This window comes from Neoarius graeffei, chromosome 9 (assembly GCF_027579695.1).
Source record: "Neoarius graeffei isolate fNeoGra1 chromosome 9, fNeoGra1.pri, whole genome shotgun sequence".
NCBI lineage: Eukaryota > Metazoa > Chordata > Actinopteri > Siluriformes > Ariidae > Neoarius > Neoarius graeffei.
Genome location: NC_083577.1, coordinates 65,458,496 through 65,480,919, shown reverse-complemented (window position 1 = coordinate 65,480,919; position 22,424 = coordinate 65,458,496). Strand labels below are relative to the sequence as shown.

Below are 22,424 nucleotides of genomic sequence, written 5' to 3'. Positions count from 1 at the left end.
TCCCGGTTAACAGGCGAACATACTAACCAGTAGGGCAACTCGTGGTTAGGATAATACTAAAGCAATACACCAAATTTCATCAAAATCCATTCACTACTTTTTGGGTTACATTAGGAACGAACAAACAAACAAACAAACAAAAAATACTGGCTCCACATACATATCTGGATTTGCATCAAAATCTAATCAATTCTTCCTTGGCCCACCTTTCCTCAAATTTTCATCCAAATCTGTTCACTACTTTTTGAGTTACATTGGGAACAGACAAACAAACAAAAACAACCAAATGGAAGCGAAAACATAACCTCCTCCAGTAAAGTTGGTGGAGGTAATTATTAGGTGGGCTGGAGTGGGATTGCAAACAGTCCCTTGCACATTTACTCACAAAAACCCACATGTACTGTATATCTGGTGTTCAATTCGAGCAATGTTATAATAGGCTTTTCCAACATTTTACTTTCCCACTTCTAATCATACTCAGCACTCCAACCCTTCCCCCAGCCTTGTCTTCTTTCTTCTCTCCTTCACACATGTACATATTCCACAGCTCACTTTATATGCGCTTCTATGTGAGAGAGAAAAAGTGCTCTCTTCCTGTGTGGCAGTACAACGTGCTTCCCCCCAACACATACACAGAAACACACGGCGTTCTTGTAGTTCACGGCAACACACTCAGTGTTGTGGTGGTTGCAGTTGACGATGATTGCATGCCCTCCTCAGAAGAGTTTGGGCCCTCGGCTGCTCCTGAGCAACGGACGCAGGAAGGTAAATACAGATCTGGGGTTTTTGGAAACACTCTCACCTATCACACAGTTCTTATTCAAGATTCATCTTATGACTGTCACTGAAAGAAGATGCATGTGATAATTAGAGGAAGCAGAAAGAGAGACAGAGCGAACAGGAAGTAGCATTTTGTCATCGCTTATTATTGAATGGTATGTAGGCTATATAATTGAGAGTGAGAGAGATAATAAGACAGAACAGAGCAGCACTCCATTCCAATCAAGAGCAGCTAGGAGAGAAACCTGCCCAGCCCAGTTGCAGGCTCATTTTCACTAACAGGCTGAGTTCAAAACCACTTCTCTTTTCATGCAGAATATTCATCTCACTCACTTTCACCTCAATCCCTTGCAACATGGTTAGCTATATTAGAGAGAGAGGGAGAGAAAGAGACGCAATAAGAATGTGATCAGCACGTAATAGTGCATGAGGGACTATCACGTGTGGGTGTATGTACAATATAGTGCAAATCTTTTCAGCACCCTGACAAAATATTTATAAATTTTGTCTTTAATGTTAGTCTTCTGCACTAGTGTGGCAAGAAAAAGAATACATTTTTGCAAATTATCCAAACAATAATTTTGCAAAGAGCTGTTAACAGACAGAAGAATAACCAATCACTTTTCAGATTTGGCATTCTAAAGCTAACTGCAGACGCTGAGACAATTGCAGTAAGAAGTCTCCAGAAGACTTGTAGCACGTTCTCCACAACACTTGGAAAAACTTACCAGCCAGTTTATATATATATATATATATATATATATATATATATATATATATATATATATATATATATATATATATATAAAGCTTCTTGATTGTGTTCTGGAGAAAATTGATGCAAAGGGTTGCCAAATGTCGTTTATTTATTTATTTATTTATTTATTTTTCTTCTGATGGTTCACCACTGTTGATAGTAATTTACTTGACATATAGAAATTTTTTCCAAAATTTCGAAAGCACCTTTGCTTCCCAAATATTATGTACACGACATTTGCACAGGGCTGTACATACTGAGATTTACCATTTCCCTGAAAATTTTAGTTAATATTACAAATGCTATTTATATTTGCATTTATACCAAAATATTACTGAGAAATATAAACATATAAAATTGCATGTCTCACAATATGGCTGAATATCTTAAAATTGCAGATTTGCCAGTCTGAACTTTATCAATAAATTGAAGTTAGAGTGTTGTGATATGTGTAGAAATGAGTGCCTAAGCTTTCCCATGTTGGTGTTTTCTCTGTGCATGCTGCATTCGCAGTTTTATTATTATTATTTATTTATTTATTTATTTATTTTAAATTGTATGAGTAAATTTTTAATTTCCCTGAGGGAACCTGCCCAAAGGGATCCATAAAGTTCTAATCTAATCTAATCTAATCTAATCTAATCTAATCTAATCTAAATGTCTTCACTGTGCACCTTCCTCTGTACAATTCTATGCACTAGAGATGGTATTGGTTCGAGATAAAGTTGTGAATATTGTAACAGCTTGAAGACAGCTTGCTGTTTTTTCTTGACAATATATTTTGGGATCTGTGCAGATAGAGTTACTGTAGTTTTACAGTTGAATTAGGTTTTGACGCCAAACTGGTGTGTTGTGGAAAAAATTATGCTCATGTTTGTGATTTATGTTAAGTATTAAAAGACTTTGCAATAACATGTTTCAATGCCATCACTTTCTGGCTGACGATTTCTTTCTTTTCTCATGTTAGCTGATACACGCAGCAACCTGAAAGGTCACTGAGAAGAATCTATGTGCCTTTCCAGTGTGCAGCATTGTATTGTCCATCCACAAGTGTAGATGTCTGTTCTTATCATTCAGCTTAGAGATTAACTGATCAGTGCCGAGTTTCCCAAAAGCATCGTAGCACAAAGATCATTGTTAAATGGTAGAGAGAGCAGCACAATGAACACTCTCTCTCCTAGTTAAGATGCTCTTAGATTTAAGAGGCTTTTGGAAAACCCACCTCAGCTTGATAACTGCAGAAGTGCTGAAAAAAAATCTTCGCAAAGCACACAAGACCAAATCCTTAAACTTCCGTCAAATTAATTTAGTTTTTTTTTTTTAATATCATGTAACGTGGGCGGCACGGTGGTGTAGTGGTTAGCGCTGTCGCCTCACAGCAAGAAGGTCCTGGGTTCGAGCCCCGGGGCCGGCGAGGGCCTTTCTGTGCGGAGTTTGCATGTTCTCCCTGTGTCCGCGTGGGTTTCCTCTGGGTGCTCCGGTTTCCCCCACAGTCCAAAGACATGCAGGTTAGGTTAACTGGTGACTCTAAATTGACCGTAGGTGTGAATGTGAGTGTGAATGGTTGTCTGTGTCTATGTGTCAGCCCTGTGATGACCTGGCGTCTTGTCCAGGGTGTACCCCGCCTTTCGCCCGTAGTTGGCTGGGATAGGCTCCAGCTTGCCTGCGACCCTGTAGAAGGATAAAGCGGCTAGAGATAATGTGATGTGTGTGATCATGTAACGTTCTAGGCTTTTGTAAATTCATGACCAAAAATACATTTCAGCATACACTTGATAGTCTAATCACACTACATCATCCAGGCACCATAGAGCTTCCCTTACTCATGACTTTCAGTTTATTTATTTGTGCTAGCAGCACTGGCGCAAATTGTTACTCTCACTCAGGATCTTTCTATTTCTTCTACTTCTTCTTTTTATGTTTATAACATTTTTTTAGGATGCTATTTTCCCCTCAGTTTTCAACCAATCATCATCAAATTTCACATGCAGAATACCTCTGGTCTGAATCACGTTGCTATGAGTTTTGGTGGTGATCCAGATCACCAAACCGGAATGATTCATAAAAAACACAATTTTTTTCAATCACTTACATCTTTGTCAATTTTCATGATTTTTTTCAATCAGTTTTTTATATTTTGTTCAGGGCAGCAGGGCGCAACTTTTCCTCACTAAGCGTCATTTTCTATCTCTTACCGTTCCAGATCTATAGGGTACGGTGACCAGACGTCCCCTTTGTAACAGCAGGCAAAATTACTGTGACTTTAGTTACAGTCTCTATCTAGTTTAGTGGTACACTGACATACGTATATTATAAGGCGATCTTTCTGATCTACATTTTCAGTTTTCTGAATTTCAGATTTCTACATAGAACATTGAAAACATTTATAAGAATTCATGCAATCCAGCTAATTACACCTCGTTACAAAAGATACCCCGGTTAAGCTTAAGTTGGCGGGATGGTAGTGATACTAGCTTTCCTTACAACTTTTTAAAAATTGTTTATTGGTCTTGATATCACAGTTCTGTTGAGTTCTCAAATCTGATCAAAAGTGTGTTGATTGATTTTCTATAATAGCACAAAAAGCGGGCGGCACGGTGGTGTAGTGGTTAGCGCTGTCGCCTCACAGCAAGAAGGTCCTGGGTTCGAGCCCCGGGGCCGGCGAGGGCCTTTCTGTGCGGAGTTTGCATGTTCTCCCCGTGTCCGCGTGGGTTTCCTCCGGGTGCTCCGGTTTCCCCCACAGTCCAAAGACATGCAGGTTAGGTTAACTGGTGACTCTAAATTGACCGTAGGTGTGAGTGTGAATGGTTGTCTGTGTCTATGTGTCAGCCCTGTGATGACCTGGCGACTTGTCCAGGGTGTACCCCGCCTTTCGCCCATAGTCAGCTGGGATAGGCTCCAGCTTGCCTGCGACCCTGTAGAAGGATAAAGCGGCTAGAGATAATGAGATGAGATTAATGAGCACAAAAAGCAAAGGCTACTGAGGGAACAATTGTTTCTATCTGCTATAACATAAGTGATAACGGGAACTCATTTACAGACATTCCACAATATTATATGTAATTATAAACAGTTAAAGTATGAAGTGTTGTTCAATAATCTGGCCGCAACACACCACCCTGTCACATCAGGCCACGTCACGCTATCCCGTCACTGATTCTTTTCCTATAACCTGACACCCTTTCATGTTTTATTCTTATCTTAGTGTTCCTATGGCTTTGCTCTTTTTCTGTATACCTAGAGGTTGATTGATGTGGTCACACAGGGGGCATATTCATGACAAAGCCCATGTGTTTGCAATACCTATATATATATATATATATATATATACCAGGATTAACCAGCAGATGAATTTTAACCCCTATATCTAGCAAAGAACTGTAAGATCCAAGTTTTGTATTTGTTTATGCAGTAGCGTGCATATTAAGGCAGAGCTCTTTGCTTTGATAAAATGGCAGATATTCAGGTCTGTTGAGCCTCTAATGAAAAAAGCAAAATACTCATTGTAGTTGATACCTGAACTGTGACGTTTCAAATACAGGAAACACCTTGTAGCAGAGGTGTAATTTATTCAAAATGATAATTTTTTTTAAAAAAAGCTGTAATGGGGCAGAGACGTTTACTACAGTGCAGTAACCAAAAATTCTTCTTGTCAAAGAATTAGTCTCATTTAGCAAGCATTATATATATATATATATATATATATATATATATATATATATATATATATATATATATATTGGCAAGAAACAAAATAGAGTAGACTTTGACATGTGATTACAAACAATTGCAATAAAACAAGCTAGTTAGCAAATGGCATCACTGTCTTTTCATCTAACAGGTTCACTTCATGGCTGGGTTTGTTTGTGTGTTTGTAAATTTGTTACTAATACTTCATTTTCAACTCATATGGAGGATGAATCATGTTCTTTGGAATAAAATTAGGTCTCGGCGTGGCTCGCATGGTACTAATCTGGTGTGTGTATTGCTCTGTGTATTGTCTGTGAAGTTTGACAGGATAGCATGAAGTAGCTGAGCTAAATAAAGATTATTCATAATGCAATGTTCTGCTTAAGGCCACATCAGAATTTAGAACAGGGGACAGAAAGTGCTGAGGTTGGGTTATATTTTAGTAGATAACAGGAAATGCTGGGTTGAGGTTTGAGGACAAGCCATCAAGGTTTCAGGTATTGAGGAAGGCAGAGAGAGAGAGAGAGAGAGAGAGAGAGAGAGAGAGAGAGAGAAATCAAGTGCATCTTGAATTGTATAAAAAAAGAAAAAACAGTGAACAAGAACTCGGGAAGTGTAATCTGACACCAGGGAAACCAGTTCAGTTATTATATAATTCTTTTGCATGTGTCTAATGAGAAATACTTTGACTTACTGTATGAGAATGAGTGTGTGGATTAGGGGTTACGCTGTCAAAAATAGGGGTACAGTAGGAGTCCATTTCTGTCCCCCAAGGTACAATCTACACTATTGTGCCCCCTAGAGCTCATTATTGAACCTCAAGGTAACTATGTGTACCTTTTAAGGGCCAAAAAGGTACATATATGTTCCCAAGCAGTATATAAAGGGTACAAATAAATACCTTAGAGGGTCCTGCCCCAGTGACAAGCCGTTGTACGCTTAAAGGTACAGTAATGTACAACCCCAATTCCAAAAAAGTTGGGACAAAGTACAAATTGTAAATAAAAATGGAATGCAATAATTTACAAATCTCAAAAACTGATATTGTATTCACAATAGAACATAGACAACATATCAAATGTCGAAAGTGAGACATTTTGAAATTTCATGCCAAATATTGGCTCATTTGAAATTTCATGACAGCAACACATCTCAAAAAAGTTGGGACAGGGGCAATAAGAGGCTGGAAAAGTTAAAGGTACAAAAAAGGAACAGCTGGAGGACCAAATTGCAACTCATTAGGTCAATTGGCAATAGGTCATTAACATGACTGGGTATAAAAAGAGCATCTTGGAGTGGCAGCGGCTCTCAGAAGTAAAGATGGGAAGAGGATCACCAATCCCCCTAATTCTGCCCCAACAAATACACTGTAAAATATAATAAGTTGACTTTACTTAAAAAAAATATGCAAAGTCGTTGCCTCAAAAAAAGTCATTTATGTTGATTTAGATAAATTAGATTGGGTTAACTTATTTTTTGTGAGTTTGCAGTACTCAAATTAACTTAGATTAGTTTGATTACATTAACTTATTTATTTTGAGTTTGCAGTACTCACATAAAATTATATTAATTTGATTACATTAACTTATTTATTGTGAGTTTGCAGTACTCATCTTATATAATTTTGATTACATTAACTTGTACTGTAAACTTAAAATAAATAAGTTAATGTAATCATAATTATATAAGATGAGTACTGCAAACTCACAATAAATAGGTTAATGTAATCAAATTAATATAAGTTTATGTGAGTACTGCAAACTCAAAATAAATAAGTTAATGTAATCAAACTAATCTAAGTTAATTTGAGTACTGCAAACTCACAAAAAATAAGCTAACCCAATCTAATTTATCTAAATCAACATAAATGACTTTTTTTGAGGCAACGACTTTGCATATTTTTTTTAAGTAAAGTCAACTTATTATATTTTACAGTGTAGTGGAGCAATATCAGAAAGGAGTTCGACAGTGTAAAATTGCAAAGAGTTTGAACATATCATCATTTACAGTGCATAATATCATCAAAATATTCAGAGAATCTGGAAGAATCTCTGTGCATAAGGGTCAAGGCCTGAAAACCATACTGGGTGCCCGTGATCTTCGGGCCCTTAGATGGCACTGCATCACATACAGGCATGCTTCTGTATTGGAAATCACAAAATGGGCTCAGGAATATTTCCAGAGAACATTATCTGTGAACACAATTCACCGTGCCATCCGCCATTGCCAGCTAAAACTCTATAGTTCAAAGAAGAAGCCGTATCTAAACACGATCCAGAAGCGCAGACGTCTTCTCTGGGCCAAGGCTCATTTAAAATGGACTGTGGCAAAGTGGAAAACTGTTCTGTGGTCAGACGAATCAAAATTTGAAGTTCTTTATGGAAATCAGGGACGCCGTGTCATTTGGACTAAAGAGGAGAAGGACAACCCACGTTGTTATCAGCGCTCAGTTCAGAAGCCTGCATCTCTGATGGTATGGGGTTGCATTAGTGCGTGTGGCATGGGCAGCTTACACATCCGGAAAGACACCATCAATGCTGAAAGGTATATCCAGGTTCTAGAGCAACATGTGCTCCCATCCAGACGACGTCTCTTTCAGGGAAGACCTTGCATTTTCCAACATGACAATGCCAAACCACATACTGCATCAATTACAGCATCATGGCTGCGTAGAAGAAGGGTCTGGGTACTGAACTGGCCAGCCTGCAGTCCAGATCTTTCACCCACAGAAAACATTTGGTGCATCATAAAACGGAAGATACGACAAAAAAGACCTAAGACAGTTGAGCAACTAGAATCCTACATTAGACAAGAATGGGTTAACATTCCTATCCCTAAACTTGAGCAACTTGTCTCCTCAGTCCCCAGACGTTTACAGACTGTTGTAAAGAGAAAAGGGGATGTCTCACAGTGGTAAACATGGCCTTGTCCCAACTTTTTTGAGATGTGTTGTTGTCATGAAATTTAAAATCACCTAATTTTTCTCTTTAAATGATACATTTTCTCAGTTTAAACATTTGACATGTCATCTATGTTCTATTCTGAAAAAAAATAAGGAATTTTGAAACTTCCACATTCCGTTTTTATTTACAATTTGTACTTTGTCCCAACTTTTTTGGAATCAGGGTTGTACTTTATTTTCTGAGAGTGTACGGAGGGGTTTGGGAGAGGGTCCAGATCTGACAATATCTGACAGTTTTAAGTACTTTTTATACAACCTGCAACTTTTATTATTTTGAAAATATATATTTCAAATCTACTTTCCTTCTGGTTACTGAGGTTAATATTAGGGTTGGGGTTAGGTGCAGGCATAGGATTAATAGCTGCCTTAGTACTTGTTAATGGAAATGTGTGTGTGTGTGTGTGTGTGTGTGTGTGTGTGTGTTGTAAAAGACCATTTTGCCTTATTTAACACTACTTACTATGGCTGTAGCCTGTCCATTCTCCTTACTACAAAGTTATTATCCATTATCTGCCACAGTGGTGTAGTTAGCACTGTTGCCAACTTGCCTCACAGCAAGAAGGTTCTGGGTTCGCGGCCAACAGGGGCCTTTCTGTGTGGAGTTTGCATGTTCTCCTCATGTCTGCATGGGTTTCCTCCAGGTGCTCTGGTTTCTCCTATATGCCAAAGACATGCGGTTAGGTTAAGGCCTGAGGTTGGGCGCCTAACCCCCAACTGCTCCCTGGGTGCTGTAGCATAGCTGCCCACTGCTCTGGGTATGTATGTTGTATGCATGTGTGTGTGTGTGTTCACTGCTCAAATTCAGAATTTTCAGTCTGTGCTGGAGAAGGCTTCTTGGCTTCTCTTCTTCTCCTTTTTTTCTCACCCATCTTATATTTTTCTTGGCCAAAAGCTAGATGGTTTATTTTTGTGTAAACAGCAGTGAAAAGTCATGCCTCATGTGAGCTTTGACAGGAGTCTCATAAATAATATCCAAACAGATAAGATAAGATAAGATAAGATAAGATAAGATAAGTCTTTGTCATTGTCACTTTTTCAAAGGTACAACGAAATTGAAGGTGCTGTTGACTCATTATGAGTTATAGAAAAAATAAGAACAAATAAAGTATAAAAATAAATAGTAAAGTATACAGAATTGCACTGGTAAAATAGTATAAAGAGAATATAAACAGAATTGTATTGCATTGGTTCTGTATGGGGCGGCACGGTGGTGTAGTGGTTAGCGCTGTCGCCTCACAGCAAGAAGGTCCGGGTTCAAGCCCTGTGGCCGGCGAGGGCCTTTCTGTGTGGAGTTTGCATGTTCTCCCCGTGCCCGCGTGGGTTTCCTCTGGGTGCTCTGGTTTCCCCCACAGTCCAAAGACATGCAGGTTAGGTTAACTGGTGACTCTAAATTGACCGTAGGTGTGAATGTGAGTGTGAACGGTTGTCTGTGTCTATGTGTCAGCCCTGCGATGACCTGGCGACTTGTCCAGGGTGTACCCCGCCTTTCGCCCGTAGTCAGCTGGGATAGGCTCCAGCTTGCCTGCGACCCTGTAGAACAGGATAAAGCGGCTAGAGATAATGAGATGAGATGGTTCTGTATGTACACAGATTGCACTACCGTTCAAAAGTTTGGGGTCACCCAGACAATTTTGTGTTTTCCATGAAAAGTCACACTTTTATTTCCCACCATAAGTTGTAAAATGAATAGAAAATATAGTCAAGACATTTTTCTGGCCATTTTGAGCATTTAATCGACCCCACAAATGTGATGCTCCAGAAACTCAATCTGCTCCAAGGAAGGTCAGTTTTATAGCTTCTCTAAAGAGCTCAACTGTTTTCAGCTGTGCTAACATGATCGTACAAGGGTTTTCTAATCACCCATTAGCCTTCTGAGGCAATGAGCAAACACATTGTACCATTAGAACACTGGAGTGAGAGTTGCTGGAAATGGGCCTCTATACACCTATTGCACCAAAAACCAGACATTTGCAGCTAGAATAGTCATTTACCACATTAGCAATGTATAGAGTGGATTTCTGATTAGTTTAAAGTGATCTTCATTGAAAAGAACAGTGCTTTTCTTTCAAAAATAAGGACATTTCAAAGTGACCCCAACCAAGAATAGTTCTATTGCACATTTGAGTTTAAAGCCATAAGTCAGTGTAAACAGAACTCATGAAAACAAGTATTCTCTAACTACAGTTGTTTAAAGGAAGCAGTAAAAACACATTTTGGTTCATAAAAGTATGGTCGTTTTGTACTACAGAATGTGTTAATCCAATCCAGAAAAGAAAACACAAACCACATACTAGTTAATGGCCGCACAGAGGAATGTAAAGTATGCATGCTTACGGAAAGAACGACAAATCAAAGGGGGAGTCGGGAATATTTAATTGTTTATATTAAAGTCTGGGATCGGATATAGGATAGAACATGCATTGTTTTGTATAATTACTTCACTTCATTAGGTTTGGTTCAAACAACACGTTCAGGACATGATTCTTTTTGGACATATTGAGTTCTTTCTTTTGCCCGATTCACCCCTTTGCCTGACAGCGCAATGGTTTGGTCCGTAGTGGGAGGGGTTTGTTCGGTGAGGAAACTCAACACAGATCAATGAACGGAGCTGAGCAGGCGGGTTGGGTAATCGAACTTAAGGACGGTCGTGGGATGGATGTATGATTACTGGGGTTTTTTTTCTCTGTGTGCGGACGACTCAAAGTTGGATAAGAACATCGATAGGTCTCTATGTTTTATAGGATCAAATATACAACTTTACTACCTTCCTGTCCCTTGGATATTGACACTTAACGAGCGCGAATAACAACTGACAGTAAATCATCTTTGCGGCGGCGCATCGAGTTCGAGGATGATTTTTGCGAATTCTGGCAACCCGCTGAGAAATACATATCGTAAACAGGTAAAAAAAAAAAAAAGGCAAGGCACTGTTTACTAATTATTTCCGACTAATACCAATTCAGGCTTGATCCTATCCTATCCTATCCTACCCTACCCTACCGGCCGGATAATGTATGACTGTTTAGAAGAGTATGTGTTGAGCTTTTTTTTTTTTAAAGTCTTTAACAGCATGTGGTTTTATCACAAATGCATAGTTTAATTTAAACTAATATCTGGCAACCTGAGCAATCAGCCTTTTCTAAAGTAATGTATTGTATACCTTTTAGCCTGTATTTAAACCTGGTTTTGGATGGTGTTGTGAAATGATAAAGATAAAAGCCACTTCCTATTTGGTTATAGACTAAACTGTCAAAGCTTTTCATTCACAATCAGGATCTGATCTTTTAATAGATTAAACCTAATACCAGGAAACTGTCAAGATCCTATAACTCTTCAATGCCATAGCTGTTTTAAATATCATTTTTGAAAGCTTGATAAAAGTGAGTGGTGTTTTTTATATATATATATATATATATGAATGAAATGGATTTTAGCTGCATGTCATACACATTCATGCTAGTATCTTTCTTTATCTGGGGTTAATCTCAGGGCAGGTGAGATCAGATGAGTGACACAAGTTGACCGGAGACATCTTGGAGCCCTTAAAGGTTCTTCAGTTGGCCCTCTGGTGGAAGGGTTCTGTGTCGAACCCTAAAGCTGAGTGTTTGGCTGTCGGAAAGGGTTTCATGTATGGTAGAACCCATAGTTGACCAAGAACATTTTTTTTGTCTAAGTCCTATCTACAGATGTGTACAGTTGTGTAGCATTGTTTGTCGTGCATGCGTCTAAGATGTATGTCTAAATTGAAGATCTCAAAATGTACGAGCTTGTCGTTGTTGATTGGCAGTAAAGGAGAGACTACAGAGGATTAAGTGTAATCATGGGCAGGTTTAGCAGTGTGTGAGCTGAGCAGAGAGAGTTTAGGAGCTCTCAGGGTGAGGCCTCTTTGGCTTACTGGTAAGCCAGTGTATTTCCAGTGCGGATATGACTAGCTATCCGAGTCTGGGGCAGGCTGATAACAGTCTCCCCTCCTTAGACCGTCTTTTTCGTGGCATTTTCTTCTTCTTTCTTTCTCTTGCTCACGCTCTTCTTTTCTGTCAGGGCTGAATACACGGCAGGAAGGAACAATCAGGCTTTGAGATGGTCAGAAAAGCCAGGTCTGCTGGAGTGTGGCCAGGAAAAAGAACTGTAAAAGTGGACAAGGCTGCTCTCTCCTCAAAGATGCTCTTTGTCCTTTCTTAGTCCCAACCAGTGTGGAACGCTTCCTGGTTGAGCGCCTGTCCTCCATTGGGATGATTAGATAATGTTTTTCTTTTAAGAGGATTTGAAAGACTAAAATGTATGAGATGAAGAATGAATCCACTGTTGTTCTGTCCATTGTTTCAGTTTTAAATATTGTTAAACAGGAAATGTATAATGAGGAGGTTGATATGGCCAAAGTATCATATTCGCATTACTGGACTATGATTCGTGATATGTGCTATAATAAATAGATTTGGTCACAAACTTACAAAAAAGAAAAAACAGTAGAGTTGCGTTAAACTAGCTGCACTTTGATTTAACACTGAAAAAGAAGAGAAAAACATGACGTACTCATCTCGTTATCTCTAGCCGCTTTATCCTTCTACAGGGTCGCAGGCAAGCTGGAGCCTATCCCAGCTGACTATGGGCGAAAGGCGGGGTACACCCTGGACAAGTCGCCAGGTCATCACAGGGCTGACACAGACAACCATTCACACCTACGGTCAATTTAGAGTCACCAGTTAACCTAACCTGCATGTCTTTGGACTGTGGGGGAAACCGGAGCACCCGGAGGAAACCCACGCGGACACGGGGAGAACATGCAAACTCCACACAGAAAGGCCCTCGCCGGCCCCGGGGCTTGAACCCAGGACCTTCTTGCTGTGAGGCGACAGCGCTAACCACTACACCACCGTGCCGCCACATGACGTACTAAAGTGAATATCTATTCAGCCACTTCTAATCAGAATTGACCAAAAAAAAAAATTCATTTTTAACAGAAATCCTCAATGATATCTCAGAAACGTGTATAGTAACAGTATCAGTATGGTCATTGTCACATTGCCCAGCCCAGTTGAAGACTCAAAAAAAGGCTCAGCAGCCACATAATTGCCAGTTTTCAACCATCTAGTTTTGGTGGGCCTGTGCCCACTGTAGCCTCAGATTCCTGTTCTTGGCTGACAGAAGTGGAACTTGATGTGGTTTTCTGTTGTTATAGTGCATCTGCTTCAAGGTTTGACATGTGCCTTCTTTATTGCGTTTCTGCTCACCACAGTTGTAAAGAGTAGTTATTTGCGTTACCTTACCCTTCCTGTCAGCTCAAACCAGTCTGGCCATTTTCCTCTGACCGTTCTGATTAATAAGGTGTTTCCATCCACAGAACAGCCACTCCCTGGATTTTTAAGTTTTTTTTTCCACTTTTCGCATCATTCGTGTAAACTCCTAGACAAAAATCCGAGTATCAGTTTCAGAAAAACTCAAACCAGACATGTGACCCAAACATTCATACCAATGTCAGTCAGCAAAAACAAATTATTTTCCCCATTCTGATGCTCTTGACCTGTATCTGCATGGTTTTATGCACTGTACTGCCGTCACATGATTGGCTGATTTGAGTAATTGCATGAATGCACAGGTATGCCAAACAATGTGGACTGTGCATGTGTGCATGGGTATTCTGTTTAAGCAATAGCATGAGATGCACAGTGCCGTTGTACCAAATATCAGCATGGCTGTGATTTTCACCTCGGACACAAACCCCAGACAAAGTGCCATAAATCCCAGAGAAGCCACACTCATTGTGGCTTCTTGGGGATCGGAAATGGATCCACACTCTTTACATCATGTCCGTTAGCTAGCTCGCACTGAATTATACATTCCTGTTAAAGGTGCTTCTGGTAAAAATTTGTGTTCCTTCTTTCATTTCATCTTCAGCTGACTATTTTTCATATTTTAAGCCAAAAGTTTTATTCCTGAAAAAGATAATTCCAGGGTTCTCCAGAAAATATGGAGTTTTATAAAAACTTTATAAAAAAAAATAGTAGGTGGCTTTGGAATTTGCGGCAGTGAAGCCTCTGCGGCATACCAATGGCGTGCTAATACCAGGGGGGATCTGGGGGCGCACACACACCACCACCCCCCAGAAAATTTAGAAATTTACATGGCTTCTGTGGGCGGCACGGTGGTGTAGTGGTTAGCGCTGTCGCCTCACAGCAAGAAGGTCCGGGTTCGAGCCCCGTGGCCGGCGAGGGCCTTTCTGTGCGGAGTTTGCATGTTCTCCCCATGTCCGCGTGGGTTTCCTCCGGGTGCTCCGGTTTCCCCCACAGTCCAAAGACATGCAGGTTAGGTTAACTGGTGACTCTAAATTGACTGTAGGTGTGAATGGTTGTGTGTCTATGTGTCAGCCCTGTGATGACCTGGCGACTTGTCCAGGGTGTACCCCGCCTTTCGCCTGTAGTCAGCTGGGATAGGCTCCAGCTTGCCTGCGACCCTGTAGAACAGGAGAAAACGGCTAGAGATAATGAGATGAGATGAGACATGGCTTCTGGTGTGTTCTCGGCTAATAAATTACTAACCATTTCCCTGTAAAATGCTTGTAATATATGTATGAAATTTCTCTCCAGATGTATATGTGCTTGGCTTTCTCAGTTACCCTCTGTGTAGTATGCTGCCTGGCTCTGTAACATAACTACATATGTTACAGCGTGGTCACAAGGTCTGGCTCAGCCAATCAGGGCGCGAGAATCAATCAACAAATATGGTGTTGCTTCTGGTCATGCCAGACTCCACATCGAAGACAATTCCGTGGTGAAATAATTGGACTTGCAGTAAATTACGGACAGCAGAGACGATAAATCGCTTGAACATTGAAAGGGAAGTTTTTATTTATTTTTTTTCTGGGATCGAGTAGCCGGCGCAGACCGTCTGTGTAGGCGGAGAAAACCACCAGCGTTTGTGGACATCTGTGAATCATTCGTTTGCCATGTTGCTAACACTACCGTAGTAACCATTTTGAACTACGAATTGGAATTTTACGTTCAGGACTCAGACGAGTGGAGTGATGCACACAGTGAAATGTCCCAGTACCATTATGCCAAATCTCAGCACTCGTGGAATGCCGTTCAACCAATCAAATTAGTGGACTGGAACTAACTGTTGTGTTCTCCAGTGCTGTGTGCCAAACATTTATTGTGCAGGCATTTAAAAAGGCGACAGGACTTGGGATTACTGCTAACATATGAACAGCAATGTTTGAGTCTTCTAATACTGTTCCTGATAATGACTTCAGTACATTTTCATTTATTAGTCACACAACACAGACCACAAAAATCATTATCACATACCAGGCTGCATGATTATAATATTATATTAAATATTAGATGGAATTGCATCAGACATTGCTTAGTACAGTTCTCTGACACGTATCATTAAATGCTGGAATGGGGTGAAATTAAATACTGTGCAATCATTGGGAAATAAGTGTGTGTAAATGGCAAAAATTGCTATTTTGATTTTTAATGAAGTACAGTTTATCGTGCAGCTCTCGCATCCTGCTGTCTATCCTCCTCCTCGACTCGATCCTCCTCACAAGAGTTTTCCTGCTGAATTTCTCTCACTTCTGTGGATTCTGTTATCTTGCTCTTATATAATTGAGAGAGGTTCAGCCTCATAAGAATGCAAGCTGCAGCTGTATTGGCTCTTGGACAGAATTTGGCTCTCCTACTTGGAAGTCCTGCCAGTGTTCCTTCTGGTTGGACTCATGGTCTGTCTTATTTGCCATGCTGTGACCTCATAGCCTGTGTGCAGCTGTTTTATGACTATACTATGAAGTTCCTTTGGGTTGCCAGACAATTTGAATAGTGGCTTGGACCTGTCCTGGTGCATAATTGCTTTCTTTGTGCATAGACCTTTCATAGTATGATATACTCATCATTTCTTGACCTCTCTGCGCTCAGGTCTGGTTTTCAGCACCCTGCAGTATCAGTCTCAGACAGCAGAGCTTTAGGTTTGGTGCAACTCGTGAGCAGGTGATGGAATAAAAACGGGCTTTGCATTTTAGTTTAGGATCTAAAATTCAAAACACTTATCAGGAATGTTCAGTCGCACGGGCGATTGCTCTAAGACAACGAGAGAGGCTCAGCCTCCTCTAAAAATGATGAACATCGTGTAGATGAATTGCGCTAGGCTTATAGCCGACCTTATAACATTGCTATTTCAGATCCAGAATCATAGAAATATATGTGCTCAACCCAACTACAGTGCGAAATCATTCCGTTATAACTTTCCCCAGTTCGCCTAATGTGTGCGTGAGTTTTTCCCCCTCGTGACAGCGCGATGCAGCCCAGCCTCAGTGGACTTCAATGGCATTTGGGAGCTATGTGCTTTTCAATCTCAAAATGCAAGACAATTATTGGACAAATGCTGCGAAAACGCCCGCCCACGGAGTCCTATGGACTTCAATAGCATTTGGGAGCTATGCGCTTTTCAATCTCAAAATGCAAGACGGTTATTGGACAAATACTGTGAAAACGCCTGCCCACGGACTCCGAGCCTCACAGTGGGAGGGACATGGCAAAGCTTTCCGCGAGGAGACTGGTGATTGGTGAAAGCAGCCGGATATTTTCTTTGATTGACAGCTCGTTTCAACTATAGACAGGCAGCGGTGAATTTCAGTTCAGTCCCATGCGGATTCGCAAGTGCTGTGGTGTATTGTAAGAGATCAGCTTACATTTCGATTTCATTCATTACATATGGTTTCTACCAGCTTTTTTTAGTTTGTATATATTTTCATTGTAAATAAAGTGTAAATATAGGCTACGTTCACACTGCAGGCTGAAGTGACTCAAATCCGATCTTTTCGCCCATATGTGACCTGTATCCGATCTTTTATTGACAATATGAACGACACAGATCCGATTTGTTCAAATCCGACCCAGGCCGTTTGGATATGTGGTCCTAATTCCGATCCCTATCCGCTCTTTTCATATGCGACTTCAGTCTGAACCGCCAGGTCGCATTCATCCGACTTGCACGTCATCAACAAGCCACAAACGTCACTATTCTGCGCTGAAGTAGGCGGCGGGTCTCTCAAAGTTACAACAACATGGCGCATAATCACGGGCGCAGATAGAGGGTGGGACGAGTCATATTTAAATTCACCTCGTTCGGTCCCCCCCACTTATAGGGAGGAAAAAACGTCTATGCTGTCTTTCTTTGCATAAGGCAAACCTCATGGAAAAATCAAAAGACTAATTACCATTCGGTTTATTGAGGTGCACGGCAGTGTATACATATAGTTGCAACAACTCACATAAAACAAAACAAAGACTGATATTCGGTTGGTTGAGCTGCGCAGACTGCACAGGTTGCGAGCTCGAGCTTGGTTGCTATGGTTACTAACAACAAGTTTGACAGGCATATCGGGGTTGGGGTTGGTTTGCTGGCAGCTTTGTCCCCCCCCAGTTTTTTGTCCCCCCCAGTTCAAAAAAACGTATCTGCGCCCCTGCGCATGACATCAATGCGAGGGACGCTTCGGGCTGTGAAGGTTCTGAATCTTCTCAATGGAAGGACGCAGAGGTTAGGGAGCTGATTTTCCATTTGGGGGGATGCAGCTATTCAAGCTAGATTGGATGAGTCATACCGCAACCGGGCGGTTTTACTTCCGTAAACACTGGCCATGCTCACTGCGTGTGACGTCGTCGTATCCTGCAGTGCGCATGCGGAACACTTTTAGGTCGCTTTTCGTTCATACTGAGGATCACATACAAGTCGCATATATTTGTTAATGTGAACGACCTCACAAAAAAATCGGATTTCACAAAAAAATCGGAATTGAGCATTAAACCTTGCAGTGTGAACGTAGCGTAAATATAGTGTTGTCAAGTTTGCTATCTTAGTTCCAGAAATTTCGTTTATTTGAGTGACTGAACTTGAGGGGGCTAGTCAGCTAGCAAGAAAGCTGCTCACGGATGCCAAACATTGCTGATTTAATTTTGGCGAAGCCATTTGCCAGTCTTCCTTTCGAGGAAAAAATTAAAGAGCAGGGTAGACCAACACCTCAAATTGAGTTGGTGAAAAAGGTAGGGAATGATGCTTGTTCCTTTCAGCTCTCCTGGTACGAGAAAGTGAATTGGCTAACAGCAAGTGACCCACATCAACAACAGTAAATAGGCTACTTTAGTAATATGTCATGGATGGACCAAAAATATAGAATCTATTTAAAATGTTAATGCTGAGTATATTATATTGGAATATATATTTTTCTGGATATTAATTAAACACAGCTACAATTTGGAAAACATTTTTAAACAAAAACACAGCCGAGAACATTTCACACTACAGACCTGGATTAAAAGTGAAGGGTTATCAAAATTGTCAATAAAACATTTCTCAGTCAAAATAAGTAAAATATAGGGAAAGTGTCATTGAATGAAATGTGTGGCACCCAGCTCTATGTTTGGCTCCCCAAGGTCAGTGCTTGTGCCTATTCCAGAACACTCTGCTGTTACTGCTGAGGTTCCTGACAAAGAGCTGCTTTCAATAATGATCAATTTTTAAACAACATGCCACAATTTTAAAATATAAAATGTTAAAATATACCCCCCCAACACCACCATCATGTATATTGGACAGTAGGCTAATGGGCCAAAAGAATGTTATTTCACAGTTTGTGACCCTGCCAACAATCAGCCAGATCAGAGGCAAGAGTATGGGCAAAATTGATGTGTTTTTTCTTTTAAAATCTGGAAATATCATAACCGACCAGCCTCCCCTGTTTGAAAGACTACCAGCCGCCACTGTTCAGTAGTATGATGGGAAAGGGGCATAATTGCCCACGTTTCACCAGTTGTCTTCTTTTATCAGAAGAAAAGTCAGGATGGATAGCTAGATTTACTTAATTTCCCAGCTTGGGATCAGTAATGTTACAGCAGCAAGTTATCAGACATGTGAAAAGGAAAAAGACACACTGTACAACATAAAATGTAATTTTGGGGGGAAATCCCAAGAACAAGTCATCCATCCATTATCCGTAACCGCTTATCCTGTGCAGGGTCGCGGGCAAGCTGGAGCCTATCCCACTGACTATGGGCGAGAGGCGGGGTACACCCTGGACAAGTTGCCAGGTCATCGCAGGGCTGACACACAGAAGCACAACCATTCACACCTACGGTCAATTTAGAGCCACCAATTAGCTTAACCTGCATGTCTTTGGACTGTGGGGGAAACCGGAGTAAACCCATGCAGACACGGGGAGAACATTCACACAGAAAGGCCCCTGTCGACCACTGGGCTTGAACCCAGAACCTTCTTACTGTGAGGCAACATTGCTAACCACTACACCACCGTGCCACCAAGAACAAGCCCATACAATATACAGATAAAAATTTGCTGATTTAAAAAAAAAAACCTGTGCTTTGTATATGTGAATATGCATTAGCAGTGCTATAAACAAGAATTGTGATCAATTCAGAGTTACTGAGATGAGACTGAGTGAGTAAATTGGTAAGAAATACAATGAACCACATTGACAAAACCATGGTCATGCCTTGTTCTCTTCTAATGAGGCCTATTTTAGTACTCTGGTTTCTCTTGGAGAGCCTGTGTGGAGAAAGGAAGCAGCAGGATTTGCGGAATTCCTGCAGATATTAGCTTAAGACCATAGATTGATTTTATGTCAAGAATCCGAACACGTAAACAAGATATTCCTGCATCGAGTTGAACCGATCTAATACTAATGGTACGATGGCTGATACTGACATAAACCAGAAGGTAAAATTCCCTTAAGGCGGTCATAATCAGACCGCTCACATTTTGCCCAACCTGGCAACCCAAGCATACAGTCGATACGGTTAATAATATGATACCAGTATTGGATCAGCATTAGATATCGGGCATTATTCTATCCACATTCAGTGGATATGAGTAATCGTGCGCTCTGATCGGCTATTCCATTACTAGGATATCAGCTCATATACCGTGAATAGAGAGAAACAAAATGGTGGAGCGTGTTGCTGAACCAACCGAGGACGAAATAAAAACTCTACTTGGAAACAACCCCAAAAAATATATTTAAAAAAAAAGCAACAAAAGATGGAATGAAATTATTTGATGGTAAGAACATATCTTTTTAAAAATAATTTTTCAAGAATTATTAGTATTTTTCATAAATTGCTACTGTCATTTCGCCAGTTTGTTTACATTCTAAGCAGAAATGGTTTTGTCGGAAGTTTTGTATAGTGTTTTCTGCAAATTTGGAAAATAATGCTCTTTCTCAAAATCCAGTGACTGTGGATAGAATAAAACAGTTATTCCACTCGATCTTGTCATACATGGCTTATAGCCAACTCGATGCTACGCGCCTCGTCAGCTATCAGCTCATGCACAACAAGATTGAGTGGAATAACTGTTTTATTCTATCCAGGATTAGGTTATTCAGGATTGTATTGAAAATGGAAAAAGTGATGTTGCAATGGCCAGGAATAGAAAAATATATGTTGGTCAAATTTTATGATTTGTATAAACACATCAGTAAGGTCAACCAGTGAGCTAAGTAGCTATGTGGTACAGCGTGGTATATACTGTAATTACTGATTAATATTAAACAAATATACCATGCACTGAGAGGCTCGGGTTGAAATTATGGATTTGCTGAGCTCCCTGGCATGGTACTATTTTCTCAGGGGCTCAGCCAGTCACCTCAGCGACTTCATAATTACTGGAGCCTCTCAGTGCATGGTATATTAGATTTATATCCTTCATCAAAAAATTTCCAAACTAAAAGTATTAACCACAGAATTAGAAATAAATCTGAAATATAAATAATATAAAGCAGAATGCATAATTTGCAAGTCATGGAAACCCTATATTTAATTGAAAATAGTATAAAGACGACACATCAAATGTTGAAACTGAGAAATTTTATTGTTTTATGAAAAATGTATGCCCATTTTGAATTTGATGTCAGCAACACGTTTCAGAAAAGTTGGGACAGGGGCGTGTTTACCACTGTGTTGTAAACATCACCTTTACTTTTAACAACACTCTAAATGTTTGGGAACTGAGGAGACCAAGTGCTGTAGTTCTGAAAGAGAAACATTATCCCATTCTTGCCTGATATACAATTTCAGTTGCTCAACAGTTCGGGGTCTCCTTTGTCGTATTTTGTGCTTCATAATTGTGCTTCATAATAATTTAAATATTTTAAATGGGAGACAGGACTAAACTGCAGCAGGCCAGTTTAGCATCTGGTTTCTTTTACTACAGAGCCATGCAATATTCATATGTACAGAAAGCGGTTTGGCATTGTCTTGCTGAAAGAAGGAAGGCCTTCCCTGAAAAAGATTGTCTGGATGGCAGCATATTGCTCTGAAACATGTATATATCATTCAGCATTAATGATGCCTTCCCAGATGTACAAGCTACCCATGTCATGTGCACTAATGCACCCTCATACCATCACAGATGCTGGTTTTTGAACTGTGCACTGATAACAAGCCAGATGGTCCCTCTCCTCTTCAGCCTGGAGGACGTGGTGTCCATGATTTAAAAAAAAAAAAATTCTACTTTTGATTCCTCAGACCTCAGGACAATTTTCCACTTCACCTCAGTCCATTGTAAAAGAGCTCAGGCCCAGAGAAGGTGGCGGTGTTTCTGGATATTGTTTATATCTGGTTTTAACTTGCGTTTGTGGATGCAGTAATGAACTGTTTTCACAGACGATGGGTTTCTGAAGTGTTCCTGAGCCCATGCAGTGATTTCCACGACAGACCCGTGTCTGCTTTTAATGCAGTGTCTCCTGAGGGCCTGAAGATCACAGGCACCCAGTGTCAGTTTTCAGCCTTGTTTCCTGCATACAGAGATTTCTCCAGGTTCTCTGAATATTTTAATGATATTATGGACCATAGATGTGATCCATAAATTCTTTGCAGTTTTACATTGAGGAACGTTTTTCTTAAGTTGTTGCACTGTTTGCCCACGCAGTCTTGCACAGAGCAGTGAACCCCTCCCCATCTTTACTTCTGAGAGACTCCGCCTCTCTGGGATGCTCTTTTTATACCCAATCATGTTACTGACCTGCTGACAATGAACCACATTAGTTTTTTTTTTTTTTCCAATTACACAACTTTTTCAGTCTTTTGTTGCCCCGTCCCAGCTTTTCTGAAACGTGTTGCTGACATCAAATTCAAAATGAGCATATATATATATATATATATATATATATATATATATATATATTTAAAAAAACAATAAAATTTCTGTTTCAACATTTGATTT

The 22,424-nt window shown here is 40.3% G+C and overlaps 1 protein-coding gene across 3 annotated transcripts in view; it reads left to right on the top strand.

Moving 5' to 3' along the window:
* The first annotated feature begins 662 nt into the window (after positions 1 to 662).
* Positions 663 to 22,424, top strand: part of LOC132891945 (RNA-binding motif, single-stranded-interacting protein 1) — a 132,009-nt gene continuing 110,247 nt past the window's right edge. For 2 of the 3 annotated variants that reach the window (XM_060930105.1, XM_060930106.1), the window contains exon 1: positions 663 to 765. In XM_060930105.1, coding sequence (XP_060786088.1) covers positions 700 to 765 — 66 coding nt within the window. In that variant the 5' untranslated portion in view covers positions 663 to 699. Of the gene's footprint in view, positions 766 to 10,778; positions 11,092 to 22,424 lie in introns of those variants that run through there. The other variant, XM_060930107.1, reaches the window with a different exon arrangement.